General features: G+C 44.1%; 6 protein-coding genes across 6 annotated transcripts; 4 read left to right on the forward strand and 2 right to left on the reverse strand.

Annotated features, from left to right (window-relative positions):
* Positions 1-177: 177 nt before the first annotated feature.
* Positions 178-4293, forward strand: I203_103196 (uncharacterized protein; the record flags this gene model as incomplete). Its single annotated transcript, XM_019150678.2, has 6 exons — positions 178-649; positions 835-2016; positions 2151-2386; positions 2521-3383; positions 3442-3742; positions 3823-4293. The coding sequence occupies 6 exons, from the start codon at positions 178-180 to the stop codon at positions 4291-4293; spliced, it is 3525 nt and encodes a 1174-aa protein (XP_018999905.2).
* A 1038-nt stretch (positions 4294-5331) lies between these two features.
* I203_103197 (uncharacterized protein) lies at positions 5332-6676 on the forward strand (the record flags this gene model as incomplete). The annotated part of the gene is made up of 5 exons (XM_065517253.1): positions 5332-5508; positions 5597-5758; positions 5911-6316; positions 6417-6489; positions 6550-6676. 5 exons carry the CDS (start codon positions 5332-5334, stop codon positions 6674-6676), a joined length of 945 nt encoding a protein of 314 aa, XP_065374071.1.
* Positions 6677-7422: 746 nt separating this feature from the next.
* On the reverse strand, positions 7423-9268 carry I203_103198 (uncharacterized protein; the record flags this gene model as incomplete). Its single annotated transcript, XM_019150677.1, has 4 exons — positions 7423-7493; positions 7567-7854; positions 7923-9084; positions 9140-9268. The coding sequence occupies 4 exons, from the start codon at positions 9266-9268 to the stop codon at positions 7423-7425; spliced, it is 1650 nt and encodes a 549-aa protein (XP_018999904.1).
* Positions 9269-10568: 1300 nt separating this feature from the next.
* On the forward strand, positions 10569-12098 carry I203_103199 (uncharacterized protein; the record flags this gene model as incomplete). The annotated part of the gene is made up of 3 exons (XM_019150676.1): positions 10569-10813; positions 10938-11794; positions 11863-12098. The coding sequence occupies 3 exons, from the start codon at positions 10569-10571 to the stop codon at positions 12096-12098; spliced, it is 1338 nt and encodes a 445-aa protein (XP_018999903.1).
* Positions 12099-13184: 1086 nt separating this feature from the next.
* Positions 13185-15863, forward strand: I203_103200 (uncharacterized protein; the record flags this gene model as incomplete). Its single annotated transcript, XM_019150675.1, has 14 exons — positions 13185-13331; positions 13401-13454; positions 13507-13558; positions 13652-13724; positions 13784-13877; positions 13941-14010; positions 14099-14167; positions 14229-14402; positions 14483-14697; positions 14783-14861; positions 14931-14984; positions 15071-15271; positions 15353-15484; positions 15607-15863. 14 exons carry the CDS (start codon positions 13185-13187, stop codon positions 15861-15863), a joined length of 1671 nt encoding a protein of 556 aa, XP_018999902.1.
* A 268-nt stretch (positions 15864-16131) lies between these two features.
* Positions 16132-19131, reverse strand: I203_103201 (uncharacterized protein; the record flags this gene model as incomplete). The annotated part of the gene is made up of 22 exons (XM_065517254.1): positions 16132-16223; positions 16287-16460; positions 16557-16687; positions 16759-16856; positions 16928-16943; positions 17009-17091; positions 17152-17162; positions 17220-17294; positions 17355-17442; positions 17508-17580; positions 17636-17672; positions 17739-17745; positions 17820-17842; positions 17915-17963; positions 18039-18147; positions 18228-18329; positions 18407-18550; positions 18633-18653; positions 18716-18737; positions 18831-18925; positions 19003-19030; positions 19092-19131. 22 exons carry the CDS (start codon positions 19129-19131, stop codon positions 16132-16134), a joined length of 1518 nt encoding a protein of 505 aa, XP_065374072.1.
* Between the last annotated feature and the right edge of the window lie 28 nt (positions 19132-19159).

A 19159-nucleotide genomic window follows, 5' to 3' on the forward strand; every position in this document is an offset into this window, starting at 1 on the left:
TCCATTCCATTACTGTCTATCATCGGTCCGTCTTCTCAGATATGTCACCTCGAATTCTCACATTATCACATTCCTTGACGATATAAATCTTAATATACCCAATACAATATACCAACAAACAAGAATCAATATCATATCAATCGCATAAACACACTCCAAACCCAATTCTCACTCAACATGCCTGGCAAATACGACGATGCTCCTCTCCCATTCACATCCACCGCCCCTCTTCCAACCCGTCGTCAGACACTCAAGTCCGGCGGGGGAGGCGGTGGGACGCTCAAGAGGGGCAAAACGCTCACACGTCCAGAAAGACATGTCGCACCTGTACCGCTCATCGCTCCTCCTCCTACTCAATCATTCTCTCCCAGCTCACCTTTACCGGAATCGAAAAGTTTCATGGGCGACCTGGATTGGTGGAGACTATGGTCATACGCTACGACATGGTGGGCTCCACCGGTCGTATTGAAATGGTTTGGAATAAAGGAAAAGCAAAGTAGACAAGCATGGAGAGAGAAAGTTACATTATGTTGGATAGCTATATTGTTAGGTGGGATAGTGGGGTTTGTGACAATGGGGTTGCAAAAGGCTTTGTGTCCTGATGGAGGGAGTGCGGGGCATTTGTATGAGAGATTGGGTGAGAATGACTGTGAGTGGTTGATTTGATCGACTAGATGACACGAGACGATTGGGGAGAATGAGCAGAAGGATTGCTCTTATATAGGAAGAGGTGTTTTCTAAATAGAAGGGAAATGAGGGAGATATCTGTTGGATGTGGACGAATCTGTCCTCGTATATGATTTAGATCTCAGTGCTGACCACTCACACCCGCAGTGACACTCAGTATATCAGGTTATGTCTTCAACATCTCAACGTCAAAGACTCAGGAAACAGTAGATTTCTATGCACTCTCCAAACAAATGCCTGGTCAGGATATAACCAATCTATTCCAACGTACCGCCTCAGATTACCCTCAATGTACATCCACGGCCAAATACGCCAGTACTCCTTATTGTAACACCACTACCACTACTACCAGCAGTGATTGTCCATTAGCCAAACCTGGAGATTCCACATATTCAACACTTGCCATTCAGAATACGTCTAAAATAGAGGGCTACAGCTGGGAGCAAGTAGCAGCATTGGAAGATTATATGGTAATCGATGGGATGGTATTGAACATGAAACCGTATTTAGATGCCAACCCAACAGCTATATCAGGAGACGAAGTTGATAAAGCCATTCGACAAGTACTGAAAAATCAACCTACATCCGGTAAAGACGCTACGAGATTGTTCTATCATCGAAAGGTCATGCAAGATTCGATTCCATGTATGCAAGCTAGGTACGCCGCAGGAAGGATCGATAAAGTCGCTCCAGGATGTTTCGTCGCCTCGCTTTTCCTCTACACATCATTAGGTGTGATTCTAGGTGTGGTTCTGGTAAGGTTCGCCATGGCTTGTATATTCAATTGGTTCATGTCTGCCAAATTGGTCAGACCACCTAAAGATCTGGCTAGAACGGCAATTAGTCCAGCTGTCATGCCTGAAGGAGCCAATATGTCAGTTCATAATAGGACAGGTACAGCACCATGGTCAAACACAAACAACAGTGGTAAACAAAAGTTGAAAAATGGAAAGAAGATCAATGGGTTGAATACTTCATCGACTACTTTGGTGAATAATCAATCTACCGAACCGTTGATTTCCCTAGCAAAGATTGGTGCGGAATTGTTCACGGTCTGTTTGGTTACTTGTTATTCGGAAGGTGAAGATTCCGTCAAAGGGACGATCGATTCGATAGCGTCGACCAACTATTCTGATTCTAGGAAATTGATTTGGGTAGTTTGCGATGGGATGATCACTGGGCATGGAGAGAAGGTGTCAACACCGGATATATGCGTTAGTTTGATGGATGCTGATCCGAGATTCGGCAATCCGATGCCTATGGGTTATATCGCTGTGGGCAGTGGAGCGAAAAGAGAGAATAGGGCGATGGTATATGCTGGACATTATGGTGAGTTGGATTTTCACATACATCCTTCATTTTTTGTTCCAACTCGTCTTTCGAAGGAATATCAGAGCTGGGGCACCTGTGCTGTTCAGAGTAAGAACAAGAAACTGATTATGATTGGTATCGTTACCCCACAGTATCCAAAAATGGACATCGAACACCGACGATAGTCGTAGTCAAATGCGGTATGCCATCCGAAGCGAGAGATAAGAAACCTGGTAATAGGGGTAAAAGAGATTCTCAATTGATTTTGATGAATTTCTTCTCGAGGGTTACCTATAACGATAGAATGTCACCATTGGATTTTGATATCTTCAGAAAAGTACAGACATTGATGGGTGTCACGCCAGATTATTTCGAGACATGTTTGATGGTAAGTGGATGGTCGATATCATGCAGCTATATGGTTATATGGCTATATGGTTATATGCTGATCATGACTACTTTCATCTCAATCATCAATTTCCATCTCTCCCGTCTATGCGTTATCCCCCTACACACCTGCAGGTCGACGCCGATACCAAGATCTATCCCGACTCCCTTCGTTACCTCGTAAACTGTATGCATCAAGACAACATGATCATGGGCGTCTGTGGAGAAACTCGAATAGCGAACAAACGACAATCATGGGTTACGGCAATTCAAGTGTACGAATATTTTATCTCGCATCATCACGTTAAAGCCTTCGAATCCGTTTTCGGTGGTGTAACCTGTCTTCCAGGTTGTTTTAGCATGTACCGGATCAAAGCAAGGAAAGATACGGATAACGATTGGGTACCGATCTTGGTAAAACCTGAAATCGTTTCTGAATATTCACAATCTGAAGTTCATACATTGCATCAAAAGAATTTACTGTTATTGGGTGAAGATCGATTCTTGTCAACTATAATGCTACGTACTTTCCCACGAAGGAAGAATATTTTCTTACCTCAAGCTAAATGTCGGACTGTCGCACCGGACACGTTCTCGGTATTATTATCTCAAAGAAGAAGATGGATCAATTCGACCGTTCACAATTTAATGGAATTAGTGAGAGTTAGAAATCTTTGTGGAACATTTTGCTTTTCAATGCAATTTGTCGTATTCATGGATTTAGTCGGTACGGTGGTATTACCAATTGCCATCTGTCTCACCGGAGCTTTAATTGTAAATTCAATAATCGATCCACCCAATTCTTTCCAGGAAGCTATACCTTTAATGTTATTAGGTGCTGTATTGGGTTTACCGGCAATATTGATTTTAATAACTACCCGAAAAGTCATTTATATAGCTTGGATGATCTGTTATCTATTCGCTTTACCGATTTGGAATTTTGTTTTGCCCGTTTACTCCTTTTGGCATTTCGATGATTTCTCTTGGGGAGAAACTAGGTGAGTTACTTCTGATTCACTCCTGAATACCTGCTCATATGATGTTTTCTGTATCCAGACGGGTTGAAGGTGAAGTCCGATCGAAAGCGCATGATGATAAGACGGCTGTATTTGACGGTACGACTGTCCCCCTCAGAAGATGGGAAGATTGGGAGAAATCGAGATTACGAAAATTACGTAGAGATGAAAAGAAACGAAGAGAGATGGAGCGACAGTTCGGAGCTGGATTTCATGGGGATAATGATGGATTGGGGTTGGGCCCTACACCTCGAGCAGCTTGGACAAGAAGTGACTATGAAAGTGATTCGGGAAGTGTATTTGGTAGTGAAGAAGATGTTTGGGGTGCAGAGATTGGGGGTGTAAGTGGGATTTCCACTTCAGGCAATCACCGCATGATAAGTGCTAACTCTGTGACTTCCACTTATATCATGATCCTCAGTACAACGAAAACAATCCTGCTTTCCCACCACCACCTATCGCATTATCGCAACAATCACACCATGATCATGGTCAAGGTCAGACGTTAGGTCAAGATGAGATGGCTGCAATACTCGATTCGGGATTCGACGATGGTCCACCTCATCCACCACAATCATCATTTCGTAACGAACGGAATGTACCTTCACCATTACATAGACATCAACATGATTATTCACCTCAGATGAGGTATCAAACCAATGGGGATTATATCAGTGGACCTAAAACCCCTGATATGCCAACTACGGGAGATAGCGTTTCGTCGAGTATTGAAAGTAGACCTCAAGGTTCTGGACATGCTAAGAAACGTTCTGGAGGGGTGAACAATCAGAAAGCGAGAGCTCAAGCTCAAGCTCAGAATTATGGACCGTTAGGACCATTGGAGGATGATGATACGGGTTGGGGAGGTGATTTCAAAGGTAGGCGATTATAATACTATGTAGTATAGTAGAGGCATCGAGTAGTCCTCTTTTGGGAGAAATGTATATATATTGTTAGACATGATTTAGGATTGGTCCAGATTGACGGAATCTAACGGGTTTGTCGAATTGATCTTATACTGTATCCGATGGGATTCTAGGTTAGTGACCCGATTGGAAGAATGCGATGGACTCAGAGTGAGCATCGACCAGATTTGGAATATCTGATACAGTAATGTGTAAGCATCGACAGTGGTCTCAAATCTCGCTAATATCAAACCACATGTCTAATCGATAAGACTGCGCTAGTCTATCCAGGGAAATAAACAGAAACCTAGCACTCGACTGAAAATTGAGTTTTATCATTCAGAACATCCAGATATCCAGCCTCCTTCGTCATTCTGGATTCTTCGGTAGGGTCTCAACAATACGTCTGATTTATCGGATAAGAAAATCAATCACATGACTGAAAAGCACAACAAACGAACCAAATACCGCAAAGAAAGTAATTCGAAGCTACAATACTCGAGCATTTTTTAGATGTTTGTTCCTAAGATACCTGATCCGATCCAACGGAGATAAACAAATAGATAAGATTTCAACTCTTAGACTGTTCATACATCAGCCACGGCACGAATGTCTTCCTTTCAAGTCATACTCATACCTGTATTCACGACAAGATCAATTGAGTACGAGTATGACGGTTCTTCAAGACATAAGAGGTCCACTTGTTTGGAAGGGGTCGAAAGAAGGTTCAATTCGATCCGGATACTGTTGAACAGGAGCAAGAAGACAAGAGGGTGTTATCGGATGGGGGTTTGTTTATCCTGTATCGATATGACCTGGTCTATCCCACACGAATTCATTATATACCCATATAGTTCTTCAAGGTATTCGCTCATTCCCACTCGACTGTGTTGCACTACACATCTTGACATCCCACACACCTTCAGCTACGAAACGCAGCGCAGTGGTAGTCCCCGACTCGACCAATTGTAGGAGCTCTGTTACTTCTCAAGACTTCTTAGGATATAGCAGACTGGTTGCATCAGATGTTATCCTCAAATTCCTTCACGCTTTTTTCAATACTCATTCTCTCCTCCTCCTTCAGTCTCACTACTGAGGCACAATCAGCCGGTTACCCCGCGTTCGTAGGGTGCGTAGACGATCAATATTATCCTGATGATAGTTTCGACGTTGGTCAGTTCGATGATCCTATAAGTTGTGCTGTAGGTTTAGTAGTCCCAGTTGAATCCTCAATCCTTATAACACAAGCCTTTTTCTAAGCTAACTAGAAGTGGTGACTTGAGTATATAGCAAGCATGCTTTGGACAACCAGAACAATTCATCTATTCGACATGGACATTAGTTCCCCAAGATATCAACCGGTGTTATTGTTCGAATACTTTTCCAGAGAGTAATTTGGTCCAAGCAGGGAGTGATTCGGAGGGATCATGTGATGCCGAAACTCAATCTTATGTGAGTGAATACATCAGTCCATCTTTCATCTCCCATCTTTCGGAATGTCAGCTTCATGCTCGATACTGTTACTACTCTACCTCCGATGCGTCTTATAAATAACACTGTAGTAGGCTGATCTGATCTTTAATGTACCTCATGCGATACCATAGATCCACATTACATCCTCTACCTTTGACTTAGTAGGCTGTCGATCCACCCAATCATCCTCTTTCCAAGTGATAGTCTCCTCCCCTCAACAATGCCTCGCATCATGTATCAACACAGGCTATGCTTTCCTCTCCCCCCAAGGCGACGGTTATCACTGTTCGTGCGGAGAAAGTATGGACGTCGGTCCACAGAGCGTCAATTGTGGTCCAGACGTTTGGTCGACTTTCCAACATACCTCTGGGGATTTTGTGGCTAATGCCCCGAGCGGGTTCGTAAAGAGACAAAAGCAACTACGAAAGAAGAGATTGAGCCAGGAGAAATACGAGTATTGTCCTGCAGGATTGAAAGCCTGTAAAGTTCCGGGGGATGAGCTGGCATTTGAGTGTCTGAATGTCAATACTGAGCTAGGTAAGTATAATCATACCTAAAGACCAGATTGGCTATACTGTGGTAAAGAGAATTGCAAAGATGATCATAAATGAAGATGCTTACGTTTCCGATGATATAGAATCCTGTGGTGGTTGTCTATACGGTGATTACGGTGTTGGACTTAACGCACCAGGCGGATCTTACGGAGTAGAGTGAGTTTGCTTTTAGTCATCCATAAGTCATCGCTGATACTAACTCTGTCATACCTCTAGCTGCACTTCCTTACCAGGAGTAGCGATGGGAGCTATAACATGTACATCAGGACAATGTACTGCGTTTGCATGTGAAGAAGGATACGAACTTACCAGGGAGAATTCAACCTGTGTATCTCTCTTTTGATCACCATCACCTTTTTGATTCTCAAAGAAGTAGTTATCCTTTGTCATTTCTACCTCAACATATACATATATACTGGTGAGGTAGGCCTGTGGACGTTGTTTTGGTGATTGTCATATGACTCCGTTTGTAGCCTTAAGTGTAGATGTCATACATTTTGTCCTCTGAAAACATTTGCTTCGTATAGTTTTTTGGGCAATAGTCTCGCTTGAGCTGCTTGTTGTTACGGACTTTGTTACAGGTTTGAAAACTAGTTCCAAAGTATAATTCTTGTCAGATGCAACGCTTTTACAGAACATTCTATTGATTGTTTGACTATATCATCCGAGTAGCTGATGACAGAATATAGCATGAAGACTCATCCTCCACACTCGATGCATACTGTGATCACATCACGCAAGAATACTGCTAAATACATAAGTAAGAAGTAGAATGAAAATAAATGTCCAGAGAGGTTGTATACAAAGAGTATCTACTGAGGTAACGGCTCTATCGTATGGTATATATGAAGATAAATGACCATGTAAAATAAGGGGGATAGAGATTTTTTTTTTCATCTTTTTTTTTTTCGTTGGATTTCGTATTTGTAATATCGCTACGATAGATGTGGTATCAACCTCCTTGGCGACTCAATATCCTAACCTTCACATCGCATACTTCTCCGCACGTATCATTATAAGCCTCCTCATCTCAATGAAAACATTGAATTCATGAAACGATCAGTCAAGAGTAAGATCCGACCGAGCAACTTAGAAATCGCTCCATCTTCTGAACTTTCTCTTTCTGGAGTCACCGGCGTAGCCCTCAGGGGGGGCATCACCTATCACATCAAGATTGTTGAACATCAGTATTCAACATCATTTGTGACCGTTGCAGCACCCAGGCGGACTCACCTTCTCCTGGAGCAGTGGCAGATGGAGAGGGCGCTTGAGTAGTAGGAACGGCGGCGTTGGCAGTCGTAGCAGGAGGAACAGAGGTTTGTTGAGCGCAGTCATCAGTAGTGACATAAGTGGTAGAAGTAACAGTTTGGACAGGGTTGGTGTTTCTTCTGTGGTTTTCACCAGGAGCGGAATCTCGTTTGTCGTTACCTTGGTATCCCGCTGGAGGGGTATCCCTAGCTTGAGGAGCCACGATAGCTCTCTTCCTGCTGTCACCGGCGTAGCCAGCGGAGGGTGTATCACCTGTATCAAACAAGACACAATATCAGCCATGGGTCTATCGTTCCGATCTAGGTCATCGATTGACTCACCCTCTCCAGGAGCACTAGACGTAGGAGTAGCAGCCATACTGGTGGTGGGACAGACACAAGTATCTCTGACCATGATACCTCTTCGTCTTCTTGAGTCTCCAGAGTATCCTTCAGGAGGAGCGGCACCCTCACCTGGGGCACTGGAAGTTGGTACAGCGGCATTGCTAGTCTCCCCTTCAGGAGGACATTCACATGGCGTTTCCTCGGGGGAAGAAGTGGGAGCAGCAGCGGCCGAGGTAGTTGGAGCAGGGGCGGAGGTAGTTGGGCAAACACAGTCACCGTTTCTTGCCATGAGACCTCGTCTTCTAGAATCCCCTGTGAAGCCTTCGGACGGGGCAGCACCTTCCCCTGGAGCACTTGAGGTGGGTACAGCAGCTTGGCTAGTCTCACCTTCAGGTGGACAGACACACTCGGTATTTGTGGGAGGAGGAGGAGGAGGAGGAGCGGAAGTGGAAGATGGACAAACACATTCACCACCTCTAGCTCTGATACCTCGTTTTCTGGAGTCCCCGCTGAATCCTGAAGGAGCCGCCGTTCCCACTTCCAGTGCTCCTGGAGAGGGCGCTGCGGCTCCACTGGTCTCGCCTTCGGGAGGACATACACATTCTTCCTCGCCAGAATCAGTGGTGGGAGTAGCGGCGTTCTCGGTGGTAGGTGCAGGTGTAGAAGCAGCAGGAGTGGAAGTAGGACAGACACAGTGGTCTCGAACTTTGAATCCTCTTCTTCGTCGTTTTCGAGAATCGGAGTTGAATCCTTCATCGGGAGTGTTACCTTCACCGGGGGCACTTGAAATGGGTACGGCAGCTTCGCTGGTCTCACCTTCCTCATCTTCGCATTCGCATTCCTCAGCAGAGGTGGTAGGCGCCGCGGCTTGTTCGGTGGTAGCACATGGGGTAGTGGTGGTTTCGGTTATCCAGACGGTCGAGGTGGGAGGAGCGGCATCTCGAGCTTGAGGAGTGTAAGCCGGAGGAGTGTATGTAGCTGGTGGAGCAGAGGTAGAAGGTTGATCGGAAGTAGGAACGGCAGATCCCCAAGTACAGGTGGTACCAGCAGCAGCACAAGATGCGGACAAAGTTTGACAGACGGCAGGAGCAGTTTGACCAGATGTCATGGGAAGACAACATTGGTTGAAGTTTTCGTCATTTTGGTCCATTCCCGCGCACTAAGTGAATATATCAGCATACGTCTTGTTTGAAGAGCGCAGATGTACAACTCACTCCTACGTTACAGTATCGGTAGTAGTAGTCGTAAGGTGATTCGAGGTAGACATAGTAATAACAAGCTTGAGCTACACCTAGGACCACCAGGGATCCAAGGATGTAAGGTAATGAGAAGAAGCTCGGCATGGTTGAAGCCTTGCTGGGTTGTTGTTAGGTGATGAATATATAAAACCCAGATTCAAACGAGTGAAATATAAGAGTTCGATCTATATATATGTACGAATGGAATTGGAAGAAAAGGATGATGGTGATGATGAAAAAGAGACGAGAAAAGTTCTTTGATCGTTTTCGAGCTGAGTAGATATAGTCTGAGAAAAATCACACGGTAGAGTAAAATAGAGTAACAAAGTGAACAGAAATGATAAAGCAAGCAAAAGCTGTTGTATTTTCGGTCGTATAGTTAGTAAATTGACGATAAAACGGAAGGAAAAGAGGAGTTATTGATATAGATCAAAGTGATCCACTCTACTTATTCTCATGTCCCCTCGTCATTACCTACTTTTACACCTTTGTCCTGTCATCCTTTGAACGTTATCTCAAGGATGAGTGGAGAAAGGTAAAGGAAGGGGAAATTACCAAATTCACGATTGACAGTTGATGGTCCTTTCAATTCCGTTCGAGGAAGAAACGGAAAGAAACATTCGCGTTCATCTCCCTAAGATCCCCAGTGAAACGGATTAAGGCGATGGTACTTGATAGTACTTCTCAGCGGGCGACTGTGCCTTTGGTTTTAGTGTCTTCGTGAGGAACCAATCGGACTGTCACTCCAATCTCATTTGGTACATTAAGGACCGAACGATTTCAAGTTGATTCAATACAGACGGAGTCGGACTATAATTGGGAGATTAGTATACCATGATTAGCTATTCGTACAATCAATGATCGTCTGCCAAGAATTGGACTCCCCTTTACGGGAAGGATGCGATGATAGTGAGGGGGAGCACTCTATTTGATGATCTGCCGAAATCACGCGCTCGGTGAGAGCTGCCCGGCGTCCTGGCAGTGATACGAGGGAATTGAGATTGTCCAAGAGCATCCAGATTATGCGAGAGGGAATCACCCGATAAGAGAAGTATGCCATACAAAAACGCAGAGACAGCCTTGGCTTTTGAATTGACGTGTCTGGCTGCTGATGTGATGACGTCACTCGTGGTCGCACCGCCATTTGACCACTTGGCCGTTGATCCCATCAGACGCGTCGTGCTCGTCATGAACCATGAACCATACCAGTGACACACCTCTGACTGCGGCACTAGCAACAGCAACAGCAACAGCAACACCAGTAGTGGTAGCCCTTCCACCTTTACTTTCTACTTAACATCTTCATCTTCTGTTGGCACTGTCATCCAACTTCCATTCAATCCCTTTTCGCCATCCAAGAGCGAAGCAAGTCCTTTCACCCTTTCAACGGTCATCCTACCCCACTATGACCTCCCCTCAACCTCCTTCCACCCCCAAGAGCAATCGACCTACCATAACCACACCTCATCGACGGACGAATTCGGCCTCTCATGCTTCTCCCATCGACTTCAAACCCAAATCACCCGCTGCAAGGCGGATGAGTATGACTTCGACTTCTCAATCAGCTTCCCTGACTCCTCAAACTCTGGCTCAAAGGATAGTCGAGAACGAGCAGCTTATGCTAGTTGGGCTGGTCAGCTCGTTGATGCTGTGAGTGCGCCGCTGTGTCAATCTTTATCCTGAAGTGCTCTTCAATGATGCTTTGGTGCTGAATCCTGTAAAGGGATAATTCCGTCAAAATGACAATCATGTTCGCTGACACTGTATTATACAGATGCGGTATCCTTTACTCCCTTATCCAGTCCACATCCCTCGACACATCCGAAATCCACCATCACACTCTTCCCCATCGTGCGGAATATTTCGCACGTAAATCGAATATATTCAACGTGATTTTCGTAAAACGAGCTTGGGGTTGGACATCGATCTTGTATCTCTTACACCTCTTTTCATCTCCAACTATACCATCTCAGATGCACACCGGCTTAGGAGGTAGAGCGAGGAGGTTGGGTATATGGATGTTAGCCACAATGGCATGGCTGGTATTCACAAGTTGGTTCTTCGGTGCAGGTCTGGGAGATAGGATCATAGCTCTCACGGGAGGTAATTGTGCAGTGCAAATACCTACCGGTGTAGATCTTAAGATTGCAAGAGAGACTTTTCCCTCTTTATTTACTGCTGGCGAGAAGAGTACTACGACAAACGGAAGGATATACGTCCCATTACCTCATCAATATTGTTCAGGAACTCCTCTAACTTCCTCGACTTTCCCTCAACTGTTCTCCCTAATTCCCTCTCATTCGGATATACACGCAACATCAAGGCATGAATCCCTCCAAGCTCTTCCCAGACCAAGGTGGCATAGAGGCTTCGACATCTCAGGCCACGCTTTTCTGCTCACGCTCAGTGTCATGGTACTAGGTAGAGGATTGGCTGAAACCTGGAGATCGTGGGCTTCTACAGCATCGGGAACGAAATCAAGAAGGGTGATCAAGAAGGATGATGGATATTTAGCTTTGATTCATAGATGGTCAGGTATAGCAGCCACCGGTCTCGTAGGAATATGGTGTTGGATGATATTAATGACTGGAATTTATTTCCATAATCCACCGGAGAAATTGTCTGGTTTAGGTGAGTGCAAAGTGGTTGTCGTGAGCTGAAATAAAGTATCTGTCACTGATCATGTATGATTGCTACAGTGCTTGGTCTCTCCACTGCATATCTAATCAATATCCTAATACCCCCTTCAACGCCATCATCACTAGTCAACCCTACCTCACCCTTCTCACGTCCCATCTCAGGCATAGGAGGAATGTTCGACGAGAATGCGGCGAGGAGAGGCGGGGTGGTAGATGACGGAGTGATTTATGAGAATCCAGCAGAATCAGATTCTTCAGACGAAGCTGTTGATAAAGGGAAAGATAAGACAGAATGATCAAGCAAAAGCATTTCGTGTATAATACATTTTGGGACAATTGGATCCTGTTACATGTAGAATGGATCAGCAATGTATTTATGATGATAATCTGTGACAAATATGCATTTGTGCGGTACTATAAACCCTGATAGGTATCACCGAGATAGGTATCACCGATCTTTTGGTACTGTACACTACCATTTAATTGGGCTGATTGTCAGATGATGATCGGACACCCTTATGCAGAAAGTTTCGGACAGTAGATCTCCCAGATCTCGGGATGAGACTTGTGCGAGCGGACAGGATGGAGTGAGGTGGATGTGAATTTGAATGTGAAAGACTCAGCTCCTGTAGCAAAATGTTGAATATGCATGACTCCTCGATTCATTACCTCGCAATACCGGATCGGACATCCGACTTGTATTCAACTGCACAGTTCAGCTGGGTGACAAATCTTTATCTGTATCCCGGTGGGTCTTCTTGTGAGTGATCACAAGGTCAGTTGGACCTACGTTGTGATGGCGTAAGAGGAGAGAAATGTTCTTTAAACAAGCTTAATAAAAGTGGATACTTGGACAACGCACGGAGACCCTGAAAAACTAAACGCCAAGAATTTCCAATAAAACTATTTTAGACGTTCCTCTTCACCATTTCAAGAGAGAGGAGGACGCGTTCGACAAAAGGTTCCGGGCGTGTGCTGTAGCAGCGCTGAAGAAGTACAAAAACAGTATCCCCCCACTCGCTGGAAGATCCTCCGTGGGGATCCATCTCCATTTCCCCCTCTTTTCTTCGGGGGTTATAAGGTGTATAGTAAAGCGGAAAGATGTTATCCCTTGATCGAAGATGTTTTCCAGTTCAGTTTGCGGGGTAATGATGTTCCTGTATACATAGTTGGCCAGGTGATACGGGTATGGAATGTCCCAAGGCGACTAAAGATGTTGGATCTTAATGATCATCCGACCATCCCTGTATATATACTGGATGGACAAGGGCGGATACTCGTAGGACTAATCGCCCACTCTGACTGTCTTGGCTTGACTGGATCTCGATTACTTACAACTCAACACTCCAAGAGACCAAGCGAGGGACAGCTCATCACTCAGGATGACTACGATCCAAATGACCGATATCAAACCTTACGAATCCCATGTGGAGGATTCCAAAGAAGAGGAGATCCTGAAGGGTACACCAGTATTGAAATCCGAGTTGGATAATTTGACAAGATGGGAGACCGTCAAACGATTCTGGAAGGTAAGTGGTATCCAGGGTGATAGATAGTAAAAACTATAAACTTGCTGATCGAATCGAATTGCCCGACAGGCAATCGTAATTTGTAATATGATCTGTTTCGCTGCTGCCTGTGATGGATATCAAGTAAGTCCTTCAATTACACCATGAAAAGTCGTTAAGCTGACTTGTTGGGTAGATCAACTTGAATGGTAACATCATTGCCAATCCAGGATTCGTCAACAGAGTTGGTGAGTATTGATAACCGTACAATCCGCACACCATCATTCCAAAGGGAGTTTTTTTTTTTTGCATTGACTAATTAAGGATATCTTATACTGTAGGCGAGGAAAACGCCGCTGGTAAAATCGCTCTCACGACCCACGCAACAGCTACGTGGGGTGCTGTTCAGTCCTTGTGAGTCTCTTTTGATATCGACTCTGAGTCAAGTCGCTGATATCTTGTACTGCGAGTAGAGGTCAATTAGTAGGAATGTGGCTCCTTACTCCCGTCAGTGACCGAATTGGTCGTAAATACATGTTATACCTTCTTTGGTTGATCCTTTTCGCCGTAAGTCTTCTTCAACCAATACGATATACATACCCACACGATAAGCTTATGTGGGAAGGATAGTCAATCATGATTGAAACATTCACCAAAAACTGGTCACAATGGGCTGCAGCCAAATTCTTAGCCGGTACAGGTAAGTCTTGAGTTGCATCACTTCCACCACATCAATTAGGGTTGTTGATTGCTTGTTCTGATGGTTGTTTTTCCATTACCGTATATAGGTATCGGATGTCTACAAGCTACTTTACCAATTTATGTGGCCGAATGGGCTCCGGCCAACATCAGAGGTGGTCAGTACAAGTCTACCTACTCTTTTATACAGATAACTGACTAAATCGTTCTGCCATCTAGGTATGCTCCTCGCCTACTCTGCATGGAACCATACCGGTGGTTTCTTTGGTCCTCTAATCTTATTCATCTGTAAAAAAACATTGGGTGAAAGCGAATACAAAATCCCAATCTTGACTCAATGGGCATTTTTGGGTATCATGTTACCTATTTTCCTCTATCTTCCCGAAACTCCATGTGAGTTTTTTTCCCGTCATTTGATAAATGGCGTTACGGTTCGTGCTGATTCGTTTGGTTTGATCTGGTTTGGTCTGTAGCATACTACGCTGCAAGGGGATTGCACGATCAAGGGCTAGCCGTGCTTAAAAGAGTCAACGGCGGCGTAAAAGGATATAACGTCGAGGGGGAATATCAAATTATCAAAAATATCATTGTTGAGGAACAAGAGAGATTGGCAGAATTGGGATTAGAAGAACATGATTGGAGAGGTGTATTGAGATCTTATGTAGAATGTTTCAAAGGTTCAAACTTTGTGAGTAAAATGAATCATTCATCCGATCTAGTATAAGCGAAAGAATGAGATACTGACGATCCACACACGCACGCTCTTACGATAGAAACGAACCATCGCTGCTTCTCTTCCCGCTTCGTGTCAACAACTTACAGGATTAGCTTTCTTATCTGGATATGCCTCATGTGAGGTTTTTTGGGTCATTCCATCTCTAATGTACTACATATACTGATCATGTCACTATGATATAAAAGTATTCTTCAAAGAAGCAGGTTTCACAAATGCATTTGAAATCACATCGATCCTTTGTAAGTAAACTACTGCATCTCCGTGCTCTACCATACCTTCCACATCCATAGAGCGATCGCTTATAATGTGAGCGATCACTTTTTAGTCGGTATCAAAATCTTCTTCGTTATCGTATTCGCACTCACCACCGATCGGTTCGGTCGACGAAATATCGTAATTTACCTTGCTGGACTATGTTGCGCCATGCTGTTGGTGATTGGTATATTGGGTCACGTACCTCATAACAACGCTACCAAGGACGTATTGATCGTTGCGGCATGTTTCTGGTCAGCGGGTTCAGTCGGTCGTAAGTTTTCTTTTTACCCCACCACCACACACAACAACCTTAGATGCTGATGGTTTTGTGTGTACGGGTGATACTGTACAGTCGGTGCTTTCGGATGGTCGTTCGCAGGTGAAGTGGCAGCTCAAAAATTACGTGCCAGAACCTCAGGTCTTGGTTCAGGTATAGCGGTAATTTTCGGATTGACTTTCAACACCTCTGTTCCAATCATGTTATGTAAGTTTCGTTGGCCAATCTTCCCTTCTGCCTGTAACAAATCAATTTTCAGCCAAATTTTAATCGTAAACTGTAGGAATCTTCGCTGACATTGTTTTTTGATTGTGTTTTTGGACTTTTAGTGGACGGAGGTAAAAGATTAGGAAACAACACGTACAACACCGCTTTCATCTTTTTAGGATTCGGTACTGTCGTCTGGATACTGACGATCTTCATGTTACCTGAAGTCGCATCTCGAAACCCAGCAGAATTAGATGAGATGTACGAGAAGGGAATCGCTCCTTGGAGAATGAAGAATTACGTTACGGATGTTCAAAAGGCTCATACGGCCAGGACGGGTCAACCTATCCCAGGTGGTCAAACCGATGAACAAAGATAAATATAGCCGGTATGGGTACTGTAGTGGTTGGCAAATGAGTGATACTGTATATCAAGTATATACATTGTTATCGTTATGAGTCAAGGTAAGAAGGAATATTTTCCATTTATATTTGGTATAGGTTTAATTTAGTAAAGAGAGGAAGGGATCGTTCTATAGCAAGTTATATATGAAAATACGAATGATAAGCTCACAGACAAAAACATCTATCTATAATTTTATGGTCCCACAATAGCAAAGTATGACAAAACTCGTTCATCATCGATCTCTAATCTTTCTTGAACTCTTCTCTACCTCTCGCATCAACCTTAGTCCAAATTGAGATACTCTCAGGAGGGGAGAAGAACTCTGCCCATCCCTCTGTCAAGATAAAGGCAAATGTTAGCTAGCTGCTCTTGATTTGCATAACATGATCTGACTCACCATCATCAATAGTTACTTCACCCTGGTGCCAACCCATGACATCCGTCCATTTCTCACCGGAATGTTCTTTTCCAACTGAAATCTTCTTGGATCCATCTTCTTTTCCATTACAGATCACTACCACACAGCCATCGTGTTCTTCGTCACCTTTTCGTAACCAAGCGACGCAGTTGGCTAAAATTATCGGTTGATAGCAATCAGCACACACGATCATTACAAAGGAAAAATGATGAGGTAATAATTTGAGTTGAATCACTAGCATTGACTCACGATGATCCCAGTAATCGTTCAATTCTCCATAAGCGAATAGCTTTCTGGCTCTGATGATATCTTCAAGTTGAGCAACGGGTTGTTGGGGATTATCACCTCCTGTACCGTACAGATCGCCGTAGAATACGCATCTGAGTGCATATCAAATTTATGTCAGCTTCCAGTGGCAGGCTGACTAATATCAAGTTGTAGGGGTACATACGGATAGCCATCAACCCGCAGGAGAATCAACGCATATGCCAAAGGTTTGAAGGCTGACGATACCCATCTTTGAAGCGATTGTCCGACTTGCGTATCGTGCTATACCAGTACATCCTTCATGAGCCAGACTGTTCTATCAAACCTTATCAACGGAATGATGACGAGCTCACATTGTCAACCAGAGTGCTGTACGGAAGCACCATTTCCACGTCAGCTGACTATAGGGCAAAGTACTCAAATGAAACACTTACACTGCATCGATAGGTCTTCTTTGCACAAGGGTATTATCAAAGATCTGTCGGAGATCGTAATTCTCTCTTTCTTCGCCTGCGGTCTGTACCACATCAACGCGTCAGTTCGATCTCTTGGTATCTTTGAAGGTCGATCGACATACATGGAAGTTATCTAAAAGACGAAAATGTCAGCGTATTGGGCCGTCGACAAGCGTTAAACATAGCTCACCTTGAAGACAAGAATCGAAGCATGAGAATTGCGTTCCGAGTCCCTCGACATACTCGACAAGGGCATCGACGGAATCTGCAACCATCCAGTCAGCGAGAAGTGACAGACGTTGAGAGGCTGATGTAAGCAACGCACCATGCCAGAATTCTCCTACACAGAAAGCTTTTGCTTTACCTCCTTCTGAGGATCTAACATGTTTGACAAATTCTCCAATGAACGATTGCTGCAGGATGGAAACGTTCATATTCAGCCTCAGCTCAACCATAAGCAGAACGAGATCGGATTCACGGAAATATGTTTGACAGCATCGAATCTGAATCCATATGCTCCAGTCTCTTTCAAGATCCAATCACCCCATTTACTGTGGATGCAAACGTTGTCAGCATTGGCAATATGAATGGCCCCCAGAAACCTACTATAGCTCTTGCTCTATTTCGGGATGATTGTGGTCGACTACAAAGGGACAGGTCTCCCATCAGTATATACATCATGACGATCGTATAAAGGCATCGGACTTACTGTCGGCCTATAGATCGGAACGGCAAGTCCAGCAATACGCATCAGAGCGTGTTTGCAAAGAATCGACATGGTTTCACTCACAAACATAAGATAATCATATGAACCTGCATATCAATCAATTCGGCAAATCAGCTTCACGCATTTTAGGATGAAGTCGTATGATGTCTCGTACTGACCATTCTCATCGTCAACATCTTCAGCCCAGCCCTTACCATCACCTTGGATCTACCCATCCAACAACCCATGCATCAGATATAATTCGATACGAGCCTCCCACAGTGATTCGAATGACCAGCTTACCTTGAAGATAGCTTTAGTCTCCGTCTTAGCATCATAATCCACCCCTGTGAAATGATTATAATTCCATTTCAGTGGGGAATAAGTATCACCTCGACCGGGGAATGTAAATCTGTCATACACCACACATCACATCAGCACATCTTGCCATACGCGTCGCGTTATAAGTTATAAAGGGATCATATCGCTCACTTGGTCCATCCTTCGATGTTGTGCATCTCGCCAACTAACTTATTCCTATCATTTTGATCAACCATCGTAGCGAGGAATTCTTCTTTATCATCTGCTCCGGCTCTGCTCAAATCGAGATCAGAATCAGTTTAAAGGTTACATTGAACAGTATTACAGGTATTGTAGTGGACACAACCCACTTATGGTTTAATACCGCGTCGATATAACTGATTATACCATTGTCTTTTGCTTTCCTTATAGCATCCAACAAATCCTCTTTAGATCCCCATTTAGTGGGTTTACTTCCTTTCTGGTCGAATTCGCCCAAATCCCAAAGATCGTAGCTGTCCGAGTCGACTTCATGATAAGCATTGGAAGACCTTCTTGGCATAAGATAGTACAGCGTAGTCGGTAATTTGCACTCACACATCATATCCTGTGCCTTCACTGTGTCATATATACAAGATCAGCCCTGATCACTTGTGGCCCTAAGAAGTTATAGTACTTACGGACTTGATCCTTTCGTAGGGGCTGTTATCAAATTAAACCATAAGCGTCTCTTTCGATACTCACTTACTCCGATAAAGTATGGTATCATATCCTTTTAAGGTGACATTGACTCACGAGGTAACCAACAAGCGGTTATACCAATATCAGCTAGGTGTTCTGCATCATCCGCATATTTCTTCCAATGTACACCTCCAGAGGGGCAATACCACCTGAACACATCGAGAATAACGGACTGATCAGTCTGCGTGATTTGGACTTGTAAGTGTAACAAGTAGGGAAGACATACTCAAAGTACTGCATCATAGTATAATTACCTATCAGACAATGATCAGCATAGCAATGCCATATCCGCAATCTGACAGGGGTTTGGCTTACCTGGTTTGCCCCTCGCATCTTCGTTTGCGTGATGAGCCATTTTGATGTTCTACTTTCTATATGTGTAT

The sequence above is a fragment of the Kwoniella mangroviensis genome (genome assembly GCF_000507465.2).
Source record: "Kwoniella mangroviensis CBS 8507 chromosome 1 map unlocalized Ctg01, whole genome shotgun sequence".
Lineage (NCBI taxonomy): Eukaryota > Fungi > Basidiomycota > Tremellomycetes > Tremellales > Cryptococcaceae > Kwoniella > Kwoniella mangrovensis.